At 40.3% G+C, this 19,957-nt stretch overlaps 2 gene segments (V, D, J or C); both read left to right on the forward strand.

The window, feature by feature from the left end:
* Positions 1–5,777: 5,777 nt before the first annotated feature.
* LOC130884674 (T-cell receptor alpha chain V region CTL-F3-like) lies at positions 5,778–6,357 on the forward strand. The segment is given in 2 exon segments: positions 5,778–5,823; positions 5,942–6,357. Coding segments are annotated over 2 exon segments (462 nt in total).
* Positions 6,358–18,837: 12,480 nt separating this feature from the next.
* LOC130884675 (T cell receptor delta variable 1-like) lies at positions 18,838–19,423 on the forward strand. The segment is given in 2 exon segments: positions 18,838–18,886; positions 19,107–19,423. Coding segments are annotated over 2 exon segments (366 nt in total).
* Positions 19,424–19,957: the final 534 nt, after the last annotated feature.

Raw genomic sequence — 19,957 nt, forward strand, 5'->3', positions numbered from 1 at the left:
CCTCAGTACTTTCTGGAGACTTTATGGAACATGGACCATTGCCTGCCATTGGACTGTGATTGGATGTGTGATGATGTCACATACACACACAATCCTCTCTGTGCTATAGCTTCCTCATGGTCTCTTAACTCCTGGTATTTATAGCACAGAGGCTCCCTGCTTTCGCAGATGCTGTTTTATTTATTCTCCACTTCCACTCGATGCCTTGTTGATATCAACATAAAAGCCAAACTGAGTTTAATAATTGTATTTCATCTATGAAATTACATATGAGGAAGATGTTAAATGTTTTTCCAAACTCAGAATGAGAGCCATCAAAATGCTAATTCTTGAAGGTATGTGTTCTATACAAGCTTTAGAATGTGTTTTACCCTCTCACACACACATGAAGACCAAAACCTTTCCAGAGCAGATCATTTTACTAACTTCTAATTCTTAGATTTATTTTACTTGGTTTTTGTTTATAAGAATACAATGAGATTTTCATGACTGTAACACATATACAGAGGGCCTAGGTCAGACCCATGCAGGCTTCCTGGGTGTCTGTTTAGTCTCTGTGAGCCTCTGTGATCCCAGGTTAGTTGATTCTGTCGGTTTTCTTGTGGTGTCCTTGACCCCTCTGGCTCCTACAATCCTTACTCCAAGTCCTCCACAGGATTCCTTGAGCTCCACCTAATATTTGACTGTGGGTTCTTCCAGTGTTTCCATCAATTGCTGAGTGAAGCTTCTCTGATGACAACTGAGCTAGGCAACAATCTATGAGTATAGCAGAATATCATTAGGAATCATTTCATTGACTTTATTTTCTAGTTGTGTTTGCTTCTATTCTAGATCTGTGGGTTATCAAGACTCTGGGTTGTGGCCCTCCAGGCAGTGTAAGGGGTGAGTTCCTTTTCATGGTATGTGTCTCAAGCTGGACCAGTCATTGGCTGGTCACTCCCACAATTTGTTTGTGACATTTACTCACAAACAACTTGAAGTGAGTTAATTTGCATGTTCTCTCACTGCCATTTGATTAGTTTTGATAGGGGTTTGTCAATCTTGTTGATTTTCTCCAAGAACCAACTTTTTGTTTCATTGATTCTTTGGACTGTTTTCTGTGTTTCTATTTTGTTGGTTTCCGCCCTCGGTTTGATTATTTCCAGTCTTCTACTACTCCTGGGCGTGTCTGCTTCTTTTTTTTCTAGAGCTTTCAGGTGTGCTGTTAAGTCTCCAATGTAGCACTGCTTTCATCGTGTCTCATATGTTCAATTAGAGAGCTATTCATTGCCACCAAGATATGAGTCCCACTATTGTATCCTTAGGTTTTCAAACCATATTGGTCATTGTAGTTGTTATGCATAACCGCTGGGGAGGATAATTCATTGCTTCTCTTTCTTGGAAACTTGCTACCCTCTGATATCATGAAAGTTAGTAATCAGGGAGCAGGACTTCAAGAAGATCAAGCTGGGATCCTTCTGATACTATATTTTAAATGATGTCATCAGCAATAAAGACTCAGTGCATTGCTGGGATGCAAACAAGGTCAAGAGTAATAGTCTGTAATATTTTAGGAATCTCTTGAATTTTCCTGACCTATAACTTGAATGAGAGATTCCCAAGACTGGATTGAGTTTTGTATTTTTATTTTTTAAGGTATCTATGGCGCTTGGGAGAAGTATTTTCAGCACAGGTGAAAACATTTAATTTAAACTATGTATGCATATGCATACACATATACCTATACTTATGTACTTTTGTGTAATTTTAGATAAGTGGATATTAATGTGATTCCTTTTTTAAAACTTTTTTTATTCATTTATTATGTATATATTGTTCTGCCTGCATGTACATCTGCAGGACAGAAGAGGGCACAAGATGTCATTACAGATGGTTGTGAGCCACCATGTGGTTGCTGGGAATTGAACTCAGGACTTCTGGAAGAACAGCCAGTGCTCTTAACTGCTGAGAAATCTTTTGAAAACATGGCTACTGTAATTCTACCCTCCTCCATTTCTCTCCTTCAATGTTGACCTCCTTTCCCCTAATTTTTCCTATTTCTCCCATTAAATTATATTTATCTTGCTTCCCACAGCCACATGTTCCCTTTTGCATCTTTCTGGCTTCTGTGGTTACTCCAGGTTATATTTTTACATTTGAAGATTTGAAATTTTTATCTCTATAAATCCCATGGGAGTTAAGAGTTCAGTGGCAGAATATGGCATTTTTCTTGTTGCATCTTGGTCAACTCATTTAAAATATTTTTTCTAGTTCCATTAATCTACCTGAAAAGTTTATGATGTGGCTTTTCATTACATTAAAGAATATTCCATCGTGTATAGGAGCCACATATTTATTATCCATTCATCAGCTGAAGGAAATTTAGGTTGCTTCTATTTCCTAGTTACTGTAAGTAGAGCAGCAATCGAACATTGTTAAACAATTATCTGTAGAGTAGGATGTAGCATTCTTTGGACATAGACCAAAAAGTAGCCTAGCTGGGTCATGTGGAAGACTTATCTTGGTGTTCAGAAGATTCTCCACACCTATTTCCTACGAAGCTGCGCAAATATGCGCTTTCCTGAGAATTAATGTGGATTCCTAGTTCCCCAAACAACTTATCCAGGATTCGTTTTACTGATTTTAGAAATTCTGACTCCGGTGAAATGACATCTCAAAGTTGTTTTAATTCATATTTCCCTAATTGCTAACGATGATAAACAATTTTGAGATTTTTTTTAGCCATGTTTATTTCTTCTTAGAATTCCATCTAAATAGTCATGTTTTCCTACCATCTGCATTTCCTTCATCAGAAAGAGATTTAGTGAAAAGGGTGGGTTTAGTGAGAGTTGTGGAGATGGCCTCAAGTCACTTTTGTTAGGGGTGTGCATCCACTAGTGGGCACTGCAGGACTCCTAGAAATTATTTTTTGTTTGTTTGTTTTTCGAGACAGGGTTTCTTTGTAGCTTTGGAGCAAAATTACTTTGTCTTAAGGTACCTAGAGGTTGACGATCCCAGAAGAGATATAAGGCAATCTGCTTACAAAGCAAGGAGTGACTGTATGGAGTTTCCCTGATCCCAGATCCAGATCTTTAGATATCGATCATTACATATAAAAACCACAATATCTAGAGCCTGTTCACTGGACCTTATGTGTTTATAACTTCATTTTAAATTAATTCTCTGAACAGATGCAAACAAAATAGAATCTCACCGAGAATTATGAGAATGGACATCCAAGAGAAAACATCTTCACTGCTTTCATTTTTGTTAGTTTTATTTTAAAATTTTTCCAAATTTAAAAAACTGGAAATTGCTCCAATTTTCTTTATATCATATATAATTTATAAATGATATCTGCCTATCTACCTATCATCTATCTACCTATCTATCCTCTGAACTAGAAAGAAAGAGAATAACTATTTAAGTCATTAGAATTCATTATATTTCTGCGTATGTTTAGTTGGACAATGATATTTTTGGCCACTGAAGCAGTATTAGGCATGAATTCCATTTCATGGATTGTGCCCTAAGTTCATTAAGAATGTGGTAGGTCACACCAATATCAATTGTGTCTATATCATACCACTGTATCAAGTATGGAGATCACTACTGTAGATCAAAGGACTTATAGCTGAGTTGGTGTTTACCTTTCTCCTCCGGCAACATTATACATTAGCTTTGTTAGATTTAAAGATAGGAAACAGGCTCACTAGTGTATGCAAATACCATTCTTGATCTCTCAACACTAGAACACACTTGATATGACATATTCGTGTGTTATGTGTCTGAGTCCCTCCCAGGTCAGAGAACACTTAAGCAGAGCCTCACTGGTTAAGGTGAGATAGTAGACCTCACTGGGAGAATACACAGGACTCACTTCCTTGAATGCTGATGGTGCATGCTTAGGGCAAACGCACAGCCTTTCTCTCAGTGGCTGAGTGGATGACTCAAGAGGTAGAATTGTTCCTTAGAAAGAACAACATCCTGATTGCAGCAGCTGACCAGCTAGTCATCACAATTTATACTGGGCCTTAATTTATTTGGACTAATGAAGAAAATAATAATGAAGACATGTGTTCCTTCTTTATTCATGTTTCTGTGGCTGCAGTGGCATGGTGAGTTAAGACTTTAGAGCCAAAGAATAATCTGTAGACATTTCTGACACATCCAGGAGGAACTCTATTTTAGTCAAATATTCTCTGGTACTATTTAAAAAATAAAAGATAATTCGGTAAAGTGAGGACCTGACCAACTTTCTCCATTATTTCTATCTTTCTGCATAGGGGTGAGCCAAGGAGAACAGGTGGAACAGCATCCTTTTACCCTGAGAGTCCAGGATGGAGCCAGCATTGTCATCAACTGCACATATGTAGACAGAACCTCGTACAACTTCCTTTGGTATAAGCAAGGACCTGGAGAGCATCCTAAGCTCATTGTTGACATCCATTCAAATATGGGAAGAAAGCATGGTGAAAGACTGATAGTTTTACTGGATAAGAAAGCCAAACACTTCTCCCTGCACATCACAGATGCCCAGCCTGAAGACTCTGCCATGTATTTCTGTGCCACAGATACACAATGCTCCCTAGGCACCTGCAGTCTGTCCTCTAACCTGTCATAGAGCCTGGAGCCCCGTCAACATCCTGTGTCACAGGTTTCTAATGGAGAATATGCCACTTGTTAGTGGGCAATTGTCAACTATAATGTTGACATCAAAAACACAAAATAAGAAAGTTAGCTTCAAGTAACTGAAGAACTTTTGGAGAATTTTCTCCTTTGTTTTCAAAAAGTATTTTAAAATTTGAAACACAGTTTTGTCATCATTCCCTTTCCCTGGTTGTAGACTTAACTGCTGTCACAGACAATTAGAACTCACTGTTTTTCAGAGAAGAAGATGTTGTAGCACACTCAGCCCCAGATGGCAGATCTCCATCACACAACCTCCTCCCAAGGTCCAAGGTCACTGAGGAAGAGGGGATGGAAAAAATGTCAAAGACAAAGGTGGGAAGTGACTACAAGGAGACAGTGTTTTCTGAACACAGCAGGGCAGCTGTACACATGAACTCACGGAGGTTTACAGTACACATACATTTTGCAAATGAACAGGTCAGACAAAATTTGATCAAGAAGTAAAGGTGCTCATTCCTACCTTTAGCTAAGAAGCTTTGTGAAGTTGGTAGCTGCTGGGAGAGAGACTCGGGTTTCTCTAAAGGTAAATCTCCTAGTGCATAGACTGCCCTCCAGTGAAGACCACACTTCCAAGTGTATATGGGTTGCACATCCTGTAATGCAAATTTTGATGCGTTTTATTTTTTAAATGGGTGGACGAAACTGGGTTTCTAGTGAAGAGTGGATGAGTCTGGCAGGATTGAAGGGAATAGGTGTGCATGATCAAAATTAAGTAGATAAATTTTATCAGAAATGTGTGTGTTTGTATGTGCATATGTCTTATTTTATGTATATTTATCACACTAAATACAAAAGGATACACATAGTTCAGTAACACTGGTGATTTCGGGCACCCACTTGGGACTTGAGACCTGCCTCCTTTGGGTGAGGTTTCAAGTTCATTCACCATGTGTTGTGCAGACATCTGTGGTGTTGTTTGAACAGAAATCAGCAGATGGCGATGCCTCTACAAGTGGAGTTAATGTCTCATCCAGGTGGTGGTTTTGCATCACAGACTGTCACTGTGCAGAAGGAAGTCTTTGTTTATGAGTTTCAATAAGGTCCTGAGGAGACTTGCCTGTGAGTTTGGTGAACTCAAGAACCAAGTGTCATTGACTTCTACGAACATGCTTCCTGACACCTGCTCTGTCCTGGTGCTCCTGTTAATGCTCAGTAAGTCACGTTTACCCTAAGTGCTGATGATGTAATTTTCCTACAACTATGAAAGTTTTTACCTACTTCTTTGAATAAAAAAGCAGTTTTTCCTTATTTATTTATTATTTATTTTCAGGGAGGAGCAATGGAGACTCAGTGTCCCAGACAGAAGGCCTGGTTACTGTCACAGAGGGGTCACCTGTGATGCTGAACTGCACCTATCAGACTACTTACTCAAATTCTTTCCCTCTATGGTTCGTGCAATATCCCAACAAAGCCCCTCAGCGACTCCTGTGGAGCACCACAGACAACAAGAGGACAGAGCACCGAGGGTTCCACGCCACTCTCCATAAGAGCAACAGCTCCTTCCACCTGCAGAAGCCCTCAGTGCAGCTGTGGGACTCTGCCCTGTACTACTGTGCTGTGAGTGACACAGTGAAGGAGACTGCAGGGGAAGCTGCACACAAACCAAGGGGCCAGGAGGGCTTAGGGGAGTGGCCCTGTGAGGGAGGGCTGGGTATGTCTCTAAATGGGGTTTGCTCAGCCTCCTGAAATGCAGAAACAGATTTCAGTCAAATTCCCAGGAAACTAGAACTCTGTCGATACTCTGATTGGACAGGATGGAAGTAATTGCTAGAGACAACTCAGGTTTTGATCCCCAGAAATGCTGTTCTCTCCCTAAGTGGAGAACCTCTCAAAGAAAACATCTCCAGGAACATTCTGACAGGATTTATCTCTACCAATATGTCTTACAAAATTTAGTGACTGTTATTCTCCAACAATATTCTGTTAGTAGCCCACAAATTTGTGACCAAATGAGGAACATAGACTCTAGTCTTTGAAAATCTCCTTCAGTCTCACTCCACAAGTTACTTAGATTCTTCCTCTACATGGTCCATGTTACAGAGGGTTCAGGCTGACTTCCAGTCTCAGTTACTGTTCTATTGCTGTAGAGATAACCATCACCAAGATAACTTACAGAAGAAATCATTTAATTGAGGTCTTGATTACAGTTTCAGTGGGTGAGACCATGACCATCATGGTGGCAAGCATAGTATCAGGCAGGAAAACATGGAACAGTAGGTGAGCACTTCTTTCTGATCATAAGCAATAGGCTGAGAGAGGGAAGGAAAGACTGGGCCCAGATTGGGCTTTGAGATTCCCAAGCCACCACCAGTGACACCTGCTCTGATGAGGCCACACTTACTGACCCTTCGACCCTTCCTACACAGTCCACCAACTGGGAACCAAACATTCAGATCCTATGAGGACCATTATCACTGTAACCTTCACACTCCCCAACAGCCTTCACTTTGTGCAGCTGCTCAGGAAATAGAGCTGTTGGCACTCGCAAGATGATGCTCTGAGAGCAGCTCCTTCTCTTTCCTACACATCATGTAGGAGGCAGCCTGTTCATGAAAGACTCTTTCGGGAAATCTTTTCCCTTTCATGTCCTTTCTCATCCTCCACTGCACTTTGCTTAAATTCTCAGCACATGGTGTAGTTACTCATCTGGATTAGAGTACTCTGATAATTAGGGTTCTCTGATAATTCTGTGAAATATGGAAAAGAAGAGTCCAAGGTTTTGATCCATCTCAATTCTGGAAAGAAAATACTGATTTAAAGTAAAATGCTCTAGTACTCATATTTATCTCTCTATAAAGGAAGAAAGATCTGAAATCAAAGGCAATGATGTCTCTCAAGAAAGTTTCATGTTTTTGTACTCAAAGAGTTGCAAAAAATTACATATCTTGGACTGGATGGAATCTAGCAGAATGATCATCAAAGGGATCAGAGAGTCTTCACCTAGCAGCTGATGGGAGCAGATGCAGATACCCACAACCAAATATTGGGGGGAGTTTGGGGAGTCCTGCAGAGGAGGGGAAGAAATGACCAGAGGAATCAGAGTGGTCAGGGACACCACAAGAACACAGCCCACAGAATCAACTATCTGGATCTCATGCAGGCCTGCAGAAGTCAGGGAGCCTATAGGGATCTGACCCTCTGCATATGGCTGAGGAATTTAGTGTCCTTGTAGCATCCATAACAGTGGCAGTGGGAGTTGTCTCTGACTCCTTTGCCTGCTTATGGGACAATTTTCCTCATCCAGCCTTGATGTAATGGTATGTGTCTGGGCTTACTGTACTTTGTTGTTCCATGTTTGGTTGATGTCCCTGGGAGGGCTGCTCTTTTCTGAGGAAGGACAGATGGGGGTGAATTTGGGGAAAGGAGAGGCGGGGAAAAACTTTTTATGGGGGAGAAGTAATGGGACTGCTGTAGGAATGTAGTATATGAGAGAAGAATTTAGAAAACTAATAAACTTGTAGAATGTGTAATAATCATAGCACAGTAACTGGTCTATCTGCTTAAAAATAAATACACTCGCTGGACGGTGGTGGCGCACGCCTTTAATCCCAGCACTCTGGAGGCAGAGGCAGGTGGATCTCTGGGAGTTCAAAGCCAGCCTGGTCTACAAGAGCTAGTTCCGAGACAGGCACCAAAACCACAGAGAAAACCTGTCTCGAAAAACCAAAAAAAAAAAAAAAAAAAAAAAAAATAAGTACACTCTGTCTTATTGGTTAGGGACCAAATTAGAATGTTAAATTGCATTTCTGAACTCCTGAAATCTATTTCAAAGGGCACAGCACAGAATAAAATCTCGAAGATGAGTGATTGACTGACCTAGAGTGAAGACTAAATCTAACAATAGCCCCAGTGCCAAAAAATTATCCATTATGATCAAGTAGGCTTCATCCCAGAGATGCAGGGCTGGTTCAACATACGAAAATCTATCAATGTAATCCATCATATAAATAAACTGAAAGTAAAAAAACATATGATCATTTCATTAGATGCTGAAAAAGCATTTGACAAAATTCAACATCCCTTTATGATAAAGGTCTTAGAGAGATTAGGAATACAAGGGTCGTTCCTAAGTATAATGAAAGCTATTTATAGCAAGCCGTCAACTAACATCAAATTAAATGGAGAGAAACTCAAAGCTATTCCACTAAAATCAGGAACACGACAAGGTTGTCCACTCTCTCCATACCTCTTTAATATAGTGCTTGAAATTCTAGCAATAGCAATAAGACAACATAAGGGGATCAAAGGGATTCAAATTGGAAAGGAAGAAGTTAAACTTTCATTATTTGCAGACGATATGATAGTGTACATAAGCGACCCCAAAACTCCAGCAAAGAACTCCTTCAGCTGATAAACACCTTTATTAGCGTTGCAGGATACAAGATCAATTCCAAAAAATCAGTTGCCCTCCTATACACAAAGGATAAGGAAGCAGAGATGGAAATCAGAGAAGCATCACCCTTCACGATAGCCACAAATAGCATAAAATATCTTGGGGTAACTCTAACCAAGGAAGTAAAGGATCTATTTGACAAGAATTTTAAATCAATGAAGAAAGAAACTGAGGAGGATACCAGAAAATGGAAGGATCTCCCTTGCTCTTGGATTGGGAGGATCAACATAGTAAAAATGGCAATTCTACCAAGGGCAATTTATAGATTCAATGCAATCCCCATTAAAATCCCATCAAAATTCTTCACAGATCTTGAGAGGACAATAATCAACTTTATATGGAGAAACAAAAAACCCAGGATAGCCAAAACAATCTTATATAATAAAGGATCGTCTGGAGGCATTACCATCCCTGACCTCAAACTCTATTACAGAGCCTCAGTATTGAAAACAGCTTGGTATTGGCATAAAAACAGAGAAGTTGATCAATGGAACCGAGTAGAAGACCCTGATTTTAACCCACAAACATATGAACACCTAATTTTTGATAAAGGAGCTAAAAGTATTCCATGGAAAAAAGAGAGCATCTTCAACAAATGGTGCTGGCAGAACTGGTTGTCAACGTGTAGAAGAATGAAAATAGATCCATATCTATCACCATGCACAAAACTCAAGTCCAAATGGATTAAAGACCTCAATATTAGTCTGAACACACTGAACCTGATAGGAGAAAAAGTGGGAAGTACTCTACAACATATGGGTACAGGAGATCACTTCCTACGTTTATCCCCAGCAGCACAGACATTAAGGACAACATTGAATAAATGGGACCTCCTGAAAATGAGTAGCTTCTGTAAAGCAAAGGACACTGTCACTAAGACAAAAAGGCAACCCACTGACTGGGAGAAGATCTTCACCAACCCTGCAACAGACAAAGGTCTGATCTCCAAAATATATAAAGAACTCAAGAAACTAGACTTTAAAAAGCTAATGAACCCAATAAAAAAATGGGGCACTGATCTGAACAGAGAATTCTCAACAGAAGAAATTAAAATGGCCAAAAGACACTTAAGGTCATGCTCAACCTCCTTAGCGATAAGGGAAATGCAAATTAAAACAACTTTGAGATACCATCTTACACCTGTCAGAATGGCTAAAATCAAAAACACCAATGATAGACTTTGCTGGCGAGGTTGTGGAGAAAGAGGCACACTCATTCATTGCTGGTGGGAATGCAAACTTGTGCAACCACTTTGGAAATCAGTGTGGCGATTTCTCAGGAAATTTGGGATCAACCTACCCCAAGATCCAGTAATACCACTATTGGGAATATACCCAAGAGATGCCCCATCAAATGACAAAAGTATCTGTTCAACTATGTTCATAGCAGCATTGTTTGTAATAGCCAAAACCTGGAAACAACCTAGATGCCCTTCAATGGAGGAATGGATGAAGAAAGTGTGGAATATATACATAGTAGAGTACTACTCAGCAGTAAAAAAAAATGACTTCTCGAATTTTGCGTGCAAATGGATGGAAATAGAAAACACTATCCTGAGTGAGGTATCCCAGACCCAAAAAGAGGAACATGGGATGTACTCACTCATAATCGGTTTCTAGCCATAAATAAAAGACATTAAGCATATAATTTGTGATCCTAGAGAAGTTAAATAAGAAAATGAACCCAAAGAAAATCATATAGTCATCCGCATGGAGAGGGGAAGTAGACAAGATTGCAGGGCAAAAACTGGGAACTTGCGGGTGAGGTGACATGGGGCAAAGGGGAAATGGGATGAGAAACATGAGAAGGAGAGGATGGGAGGAGCTCGGGGGATTGGGATGGTTGGGATATAGGAAGGGAGGATACGGGAGCAGCGAAGTATATATCCTATCTAAGGGAGCCATCTTAGGGTTGGCAAGAGACTTGACTCTTGAGGGGTTCGCAGGTGTCCAGGAATATGTCCCCAGCTGGTACCTTGGGCAACTAAGGAGAGGGAACCTGAAATGACCCTATCCTATACTGATGAATATCTTGCATATCACCTTAGAACCTTCATCTGGCGATGGATCGAGATAGAGACAGAGTCTCAATTTTGAACAACGGTCTGAGCTCTTAAGGTCCAAATGAGAAGCAGAAGGAGGGAGAACATGAGCAAGGAAATCAGGACCACGAGGGATGCACCCACCCACTGTGACAGTGGAACTGATTTATTGGGAGCCCACCAAGGCCAGCTGGTCTGGGACTGAATAAGCATGGGTTGATTCTGGACTCTCTGAGCATGGCGGACAATGAAGGCTGATGAGAAGCCAAGGACAATGGCACTAGGTTTCGATCCTAATACATGAACTGGCTTTGTGGGAGCTTAGCCTGTTTAGACGCTCACCTTCCTGGACGTAGATAGAAGACCTTCGTCTTCCCGCAGGGCAGAGAATTTGGACTGCTCTTCAGTATCGAGAGGGAGGGGGAATGGTGTGGGGGGAGGAGAAGAGGAGTGGGGATAGGGGGAGGGGAGTAGGGGAAGGGGGCAATATTTGGGAGGAGGGGAGGGAAATGGGAAACGGGGAGCAGGTGGAAATTTTAATTAAAAAAGAATAAAATAAATAAATAAATAAAAATAAAAAATAAAAACAAATAAATAAAAAAAAAAGAATTTTCAAGTGAACACCATGAAGATGCCTGCTATCCTTGAAGTTCTGGGCCACATTAACTTCTCTAACATACATCTAAGGTTGTCAGCCACACTTGGTTCAATCTCCAGTCACATTGATGTAACCTGAGCCTAGAATTATGTTAGGTGTTCTACCCACTTCTACTCACAGTCTGAAGCCAGTTCAATTTTTTGCCTTCATCAGGATCTTCTCTGACTGGATCAGGAAGCAGTGTCCACACCCTCCTCTTCATTATCTTGTCTAGATACACAGGTGTCCTTGGTAGGCTTCAGTTTTCTGTTTTTGAATGATGGTTTTCAGAATGAAGAACCCAAAGAAAAACATATAAGCATCCCCCTGAATATTAACCTTCATCAGGCGATGAAAGAAGACAGAGACAGAGACCAACATTGGAGCACTGGACTGAAGTCTCACGATCCAAAGAAGGAGCAGAAGGAGAGTGAGCACGAGCAAGGAACTCAGGACTGCGAGGGGTGCACCCACACACTGAGGCAATGGGGATGTTCTATCGGGAACTCACCAAGGCCAGCTGGCCGGGGTCTGAAAAAGCATGAGACAAAACCGGTCTCGCTGAACATAATGGACAATGAGGACTACTGAGAACTGAAGAACAATGGCAATGGGTTCTTGATCCTATTGCACGTAATGGCTTTGTGGGAGCCCAGGTAGTTTGGATGCTCACCTTAATAGACCTGGATGGAGGTGGGTGGTCCTTGGACCTCCCACAGGGCAGAGAAACCTGCTTGCTCTTTGGGCTGAGGAGGAAGGAAGACTTGATTGAGGGAGGGGGAGGGAATGGGAGGTGGTGGCGGGGAAGAGGCAGAAATCTTTAATAATTAAATAAATTAATTAATAATAATAAAAAAAAAAGAATAGTGTGTGTCATGAAAGACACCTGAGCACCACCCGATCGTAGGCAGTAAGGCTCCCAGCAAATACACAGAACCTCATCCTCATCCTAGTTTAACTTTTTCAGTTCTGAATCATTTAATATTTTAATATCAAATAAAAACTTCAGAAATAAGCAGCCTGTTCATTTTAAACCACCTATTCTTCCTGGTAGTATCAGAGATTCCCACCAGTATTTGTGTGCGTGTTTGTCCAGCATCTCATGGCTGTCCATGAACTTGCGGTCTGTTCTCTCTGAGCAGCCATCTGAGTTGTCAGAATAACTCTTCCGATATCATAGTGCTGTGTGGTGCTGCAATTTAGATATGCAAAAGAAAAGGCACATGTGCTTCACTTCAGTAAAAGGGTTAAAGCTCTTAGGAGGTGCATATATATGTACAGGAGAAAACACAATTAGTGTGTGGTTCAGCAATATTTGTGATTTGAGGTTGAAGGGCATTTTGAAATTTATTCTCCGTAGATTATGGAAGTAGTATATGTTGGATAGACGTCTATCTAAAAGGAGTAAAGAAAAAGGAGAAGACCATGAAGTGTAAAAAAAGAAACAAAAAAAATCCTAGGATGCTGAAGTATAATCTGTTCAGATAGATTTTATTCTCTCCTCTCTCTCTCTCTCTCTCTCTCTCTCTCTCTCTCTCTCTCTCTCTCTCTCTCTCTCTCTCTCAAATGTCTTTCCATTTCTGATCTTCTTGCTTCTAACCTCAAATGCTGGAATTACAGATGTGTGTACCATGGACAATTTATACATTCTAGCAGCCAAACAAGGGTCTTGGGTGTGCACTCTATTGACTGAACTACATCATCAGTCTTTCTGGAGACTTTGTGGAGCATGGACCATAGCCTGCTATTGGATTGTGATTAGACCTATAATGATGTCACATATGCAACACGATCCTCTCTGTGTTGTAGCTTCCTCATGGTCTCTTAACTCCTATTATTTATAGCACAGAGGCTCTCTGTTTTAGCAGATGTTTTATTTATTCTTCATTTTCACTTGATGACTTGATACCTTGTTGATATCAACATATGAAACCAAACTGATTTTACTATTTTTATTTCATCTATGAAATTACATATGAGGAAGATATAAAATACTTTTTCAAATTTCAAGATGAGAGCAGTCAAAATGCTGCATTCCTGAAGGTGTGTGTCCTGGGCAGGTTGCAGAATGTTTTCTGTCCTCTCTCACCCATATGAAAGCCTTTCCACAGTAGATCATTCTACTAACTTCTACTTTCTTTTCCACGGGAATATTTTTAGATACTTTTAGTTGATCTGGTCTTTATTTTATGAAGATATTATGAAATTTCAATTAATACAAAACTATCATTTGTAAGATCATGCACACCATGGAAATGTGAAGAATTATAATAAAATTTAAATTCTCTTAAGTGAATGGAGCACCTATTATCTCTTTTTCACTTGTTCCTGACCTTATCTCATAATGGGATATTATATTCATTGTGTATCTTGATATATCTTACTAATATTTGCAGTAAAACTCGAATGTTCTGGTACTGAACAATTGGCTCCAACGTCAAGTGTACTTTATGTATTGATGCTCACCTTGCCTGTCCATTCAAGCTAGGACTTTGTCTGACTTAAGCTTGCACAGGCCTTGTGAAAAACTACCACAAAACTGTGGTTTCATTTGTACAGCTGCCCTGCTGGATCCAGATGTCATCATTTCCTTGCAGTTGTTCACCACTGCTGATTCCAGCAAGCTTTCTGCTTTTTCTTCTCCACTGATCCCTGAACCTTGGGATAATATCCCATTCCATTGCCTCTTATTCTTTGCATATTGGCTGATATGAGGCACAGTGATAATCATCTTGACTTTATAATGATGTCATGTATGGGTTTCATCTTCTGGAGTATTATCAGAGACCTGGTAGTTACTAAAAAGATTTTTGTGCAACTCCTGCAAAGGGGGGTGTATCTTTCCAGGCCAGTTCTTATTATGACTCGCAGTGTTCACAGCCGGGTGAGACAAATGATTGCTTTTCCCCCTGGTAGCACGCATGAGACATACCAGCAATATGGAAACCATCCAGCAGGGATAAGTTTCCAGGCCAGTACTAGTTTACTTTGTGCATGCTCTAAGATGCAGATATGTGATATCTTCAGCAATAGGTGGTTAGTATCAAATTCTGGAGGGAAACCAAGGGCATTTTTAATGTCCAATAATGTTCAACAGGAGTTGTCTGTGAGACAACACTAGCCAACAGTGGTGGCTACGCTAATCAATTTTTGTCAAATTGATGCAAACTAGAGGTACTCAGGAAGAGATAACCCCAGTTGAGAAATTGTTCCCCTCAGATTGTCACGTGAGCATGTTGTGGAGGCAATTTCTTCATGCTTGATGTAGGAGAGCCCAGCCCACTTTGGGAAGTGCCATCCCTGGGCAAGTGGTCCTGAGTTGTATTAGAAATCAAGTTGAGCAGTCCATGGACTGGGAAACTGGGTGCCTCAAGATAGATCTGAGCTTCCTAGGAATTGAGTAGTTGGAGAGTATTTATAGAAACCCAAGAGACAGTGAACAGGTTAATTTATAATAACATAATCATTACCTCTTGGGAGTCTTAATGTGGAAATCAAAGCAGATCTCTGAGCTAGAAGCCAGTCTGGTCTACAGATGCCAGGGTAGTCAAGTTTAGACAGTGAAGGAGACAATTCAGATTAAAAAGTTGTGGAGATGTAATTCAACAAGGAGGCTATGTCCCAGCCCCAGTAAGCAGCAGAACTTATCAACCTTGGACATGTGCTCTGCCTTTAGAGTCAAGGATGAATACTTGGAATCTCTCTCTGGAACCAAGAAAAGCCACTGAGCCCAGGCATGCCTCAGAGGTGTTCCTGAATGGACATCCAGATAGGCAAGTTTGTGAAACTATTGATGCCTTGGAGAACCCAAGTTGTTAGAAATGCCAGAGTCATGGGATATCTACTGAGGAAAGGTGCTAACAGGTAGCAGAATGAGCCCAAGAGAAAAGAAGTGTGTTGCAGTCAAGAAAGCTGAAAGGAGTTGGAGATCTGAAGAGAATTTTGACATCAGACACAGAAATGTAGAGATTGTAGTTTGTCCAGCATGTTTTCAGTCTTGCTTTGTTCCAGCATTTCCTTACTATGCTCCTTTCCTCCCTTTTTAATGGTAATACATATTCTTTGGTGTTTTATGTTGGAAGTATGTAATCTGCTTTTTTATTTTAATTTTATATGGGATTACAGTTAAGGGATTGTCTAGGACTCTGAACTTTAGACTTTTAAACATGTTGAAACTGTGATATACAATCAGGGTTTTTGAAGATGGGCATTTTTGCATTATCATATGTCTGCAAGCCTGTGGGGACCAGGAAGAGGAATGTGGTGATTTGAAAAACAATGCCCCCATGGGCTCATACATTTAAATTCTTAGCCACCAGGAAGTGACAATATTTGAAAGAATTATGAGGATTAGGAAGTATAACCCTGTTGGAGGAAGTGTGTCACTGTGCGGTAGGGAAGTAGCAGTCTCAAAATTCTTTATCAAGCCAACAGTGTGTGGCTCTCTGTTTCTGTCTCTCTGTCTGCCTTTACATAAGGATATAGGTCTCAGCTACTGCCCTATTACCTGCCTGCATGCCACCAAGTTCCCCATCATGATGATTTGTTGACTTTCACTGGCCTATGCGGGTCTATCTAATAGACAATGGATCTAAGGATCTGAAATAATGGGGCCAAATACAGTCTAATGTTGTAGACTTACTTCAGTTTCAGTGATTTTTATTCATGAGTATAACAAAGAAAGCAATAATCCAAAGAAATTTGTTTGAGAAAAATAAAAACAAAAAACCATGATTGGAAAAACATCAATAAACTCTAGAAACCATATACTAAATATTAGCAGAGATGACATTTCCCAGAACTTTTTCAGGACTGGCCAACTTAAACATATTGCCTGGGATGTGGGATGCACTATATATTACATCCAGGAAAGCATAAAATCAAGGTAGAAGACTATATGGAGATTCAACACTGACCACATTGGGTTATATTGCTATGATCCAACAAAAGTAAACATGTCTTATGAATTGAATGTAAATGTTTAGCATAGGAGGCATGAAATCATGTCCAAGATCAATCCAGGGAGCATAGTTCACTTGAGGTAAAAGTCCTCTGTCTTGTTTCCTGTTGTTTATTTTATAGCTATCCAAAATATTGTTCACCATGCATCATTCTTTTCACCATTACAGTAGTTTGGAAGAAAATTTCCCACCAATGCAAGTGGCATTATTAGGTAGTGTGGTTTTGTTGGAGGTTTGGCCTTGTTTTGGAAAAAGTGTGTCACTGTGTGGGTGGCTTTGAGGTCTCTGTTGCTCAAGATACTCCCAGTGTCATGGACCATTTTCCTGAAATATCCCACTATGGAAAAGGGGAACACTATGGCTTCACAAGGTTTTAACAGAAAGGATAGCGACTATTCAAAAGGCAGGTGTTCCTGAAGCTCTGCAAATCGGGTTCCTCACTAGACTATATTCCCATGAGTTAGTCTATTGATCTGTCAGCTGTACTTTCACTGTATACTCTTGTGGACTTGTAGGAACATGGGATTATTTCAGAGACCTTGTTTGTACTTTTCTCTTCTGATGCCTTTGGTTCATTTCTTCCATTGGGATAAAGAGAGCAAATGAAATATTAAGAGATACAGTCTGAATGATGACACAGGAGTACATAAAAATTCAACCAACAATGTATGTGGCATTAACATGGTCCTATATGCTTTTTCATTATATGTATCATGTACATGTAATAGGCTTGAATCACGGAGAGACCTAGCAAGATTATCATGAGCTCATTTCATTCATTAAAAAAGACACAGAATTTAACAAGTGAGGCTGAATACTTCAGGGCAATGGAATAGAAGCTTCTAGAACTTGTAATAAGTAGAGTCCTTTGTGTGGAGAGAACAGGACATCTTCTGTTAGACTTTTACAAGCTAATGGAGTTTTGTAAAAGTAAATTTTCAATGGGCGGTGGTGGAACACTCCTTTAATCCCAGCACTCGGGAGGCAGAGGCAGGTGGATCTCTGTGAGTTCGAGGCCAGCCTGGTCTACAAGAGGACAGGCACCAAAGCTACAGAGAAACCTTTTCTTGAAAAAACCAAAAACAAAAAAATACGTAAATAAAAAAATGTAGATTTTCAAATTAGTGTAACTTCTTTCTGTCTCTGTTCTCTGTTTCACTCTCTCTCCCTCCCTTCCTCCCTCCCTCTCTCTCTCCTTCTCTCTCTTTTTCTCCCTCTCTTTCTGTATATAATCCAGTGGTCACCTCTATTGCTCTTCACATTTATTCATTCATGTACTTGTTTATTTATTTATCTGTTTATTTATTTATAAGGTAGTGGTTCTCACTAAAGCTAAAGTTCAACAATTGGACTAGACTGACTGATTAGGGAAACCACAGAATTCCCTTATCTCTGGTTCCCAGAGCTCTGACTTCAGCTGCACCCATGTCCACTAGATTCTTATATGGCTGGAGATCAACACATAGGTCCTCATGAGCCGCAGCAGGAACTGACACATGAACATCTCCTCAGTCTCTAAGGGCTATTATTTTATTCCTATTACAGTTTCACAGAACATGAGCAAATGGGGATCATCTGTAATTCTGATGGACTGCCCTTCACCATGTGATTTAAAAGTAGCTCTGTTAATTGCTGAATTTATAGGGACCCTAGCACTCAGTAAAGGAGGAAGATTCTTTCAGATGCCAGTGTTTCACAGGAAGTGCATGGACTCATCATGACTTTATTTTAGTTAAGTTTTATTAGACATCAGATGTAGAAAAGTAAACCTATAACAATCACATGTGAGTATATTATAGATTGTACATGGATCATGATGAATCTGACTTTGGGTCACCCAAATATTCCCACTGAATAACACCCATGTGTGCAAAGCAACTTCACCCTCAGCATGGATGAATTTTCCCACTCTTCCTTTTAAGTGCTGCCTCTTTTAATTACCAAGAAAGACAGGAAGGAAGTAATGATGAGCTACACTCTTTCTCTCTGTACAAGGAACTTGTGGCCTATGATCATACAAAACCCCATTTCCTGCTTGAGATGATGTAGAAACAGAGCCAGTACACATGCCGTGTCAGGCACTGAGACACTTAACACTGATCTAAGGCCCAGGAAACACACAGACATGCGCCCCATGCCTCTCCACAGCCTGCTCTCTGGGTTGGTGGCCTTGGCCTTCTCTGGTATGTATATTTCACATATAGTTAAGTACATTAAGCAGGAAGCATTGCCCCAGGAATATGGCAGTTCACATTGACATGATGGGGAACAGGAACTAGAGATAAGCAAACAACATATATCTTTAGTTTGGGTTGTCTTGTGCCTCAAGGTACCGAATTCCAACAGTGTTTTGTTCAAACTATTACAGAATAAGCTTTTTTCTTTCTTTCAATTGTTCTGCAGGATCCAATTTGGGCCAGAAAGTGACTCAGGTCCAATCAACTGTAAGCACGCAGGAAGGGGAAGAAGTTACCATAGATTGTTCATATGAGACAAGTCAGAACTTATACCACCTTTTTTGGTACAAGCAGCTTCTTAGTGGAGAGATGATTTTTATTGTTCGCCATATTTCTTCTTATACTCAGACTGAGAAGAGCAACCGCTACTCTATCACCTTCCAGAAATCAGCAAAGTCCATCAGCCTTGTCATTTCAGCCTCGCAGGTGGAAGATTCAGTGAAGTATTTCTGTGCACTCTGGGAACACACTCACAGTGTTTGAAAAGATAGCACAAGCTGAACAAAAACTGGAGCTCCTTGAGCATAGCATCTCTCAAGGATCCCTGATGAGAAGAACATCTGCACACCCAGGCCAGAACGTTCGAACCATAACTCTTTCGTCTGTGGTCTGCTCAGAAGTGTGTTTCTATGTAAAACCTCATATTATGCAATTTAGTAACATTCTTGGTGAGTGGTTTTCTTTTAATACTTTGTTTTGAAAGAATTTAGCTAAAAAAAAAACATAGATGCCATATGTAGTATTTATCTTTATTTGGCAATCTTGCACCAGAATAATTGAAAGTATTAGTTTCTCTTTAAGTTGGTAATAGCACACACCTCAGAGTAGGCATCTAGACAAGGAAAGAACGTAATTTCCTTGTGAAACTCAGAGAAGCAGGGCTATCATGAGAGAAGAATTCAGAGACACATTATGAGGAGTTCACCCCATGTAACTGATGTTGGTTCCTCAGGAGTCCCTACAAATCATGGTCTTTGCATCTGGTACTGAGCCTGAGATACTGAAGGTCAGTTAGAC

This window comes from Chionomys nivalis, chromosome 12, assembly GCF_950005125.1.
Source record: "Chionomys nivalis chromosome 12, mChiNiv1.1, whole genome shotgun sequence".
Classification (NCBI taxonomy): domain Eukaryota; kingdom Metazoa; phylum Chordata; class Mammalia; order Rodentia; family Cricetidae; genus Chionomys; species Chionomys nivalis.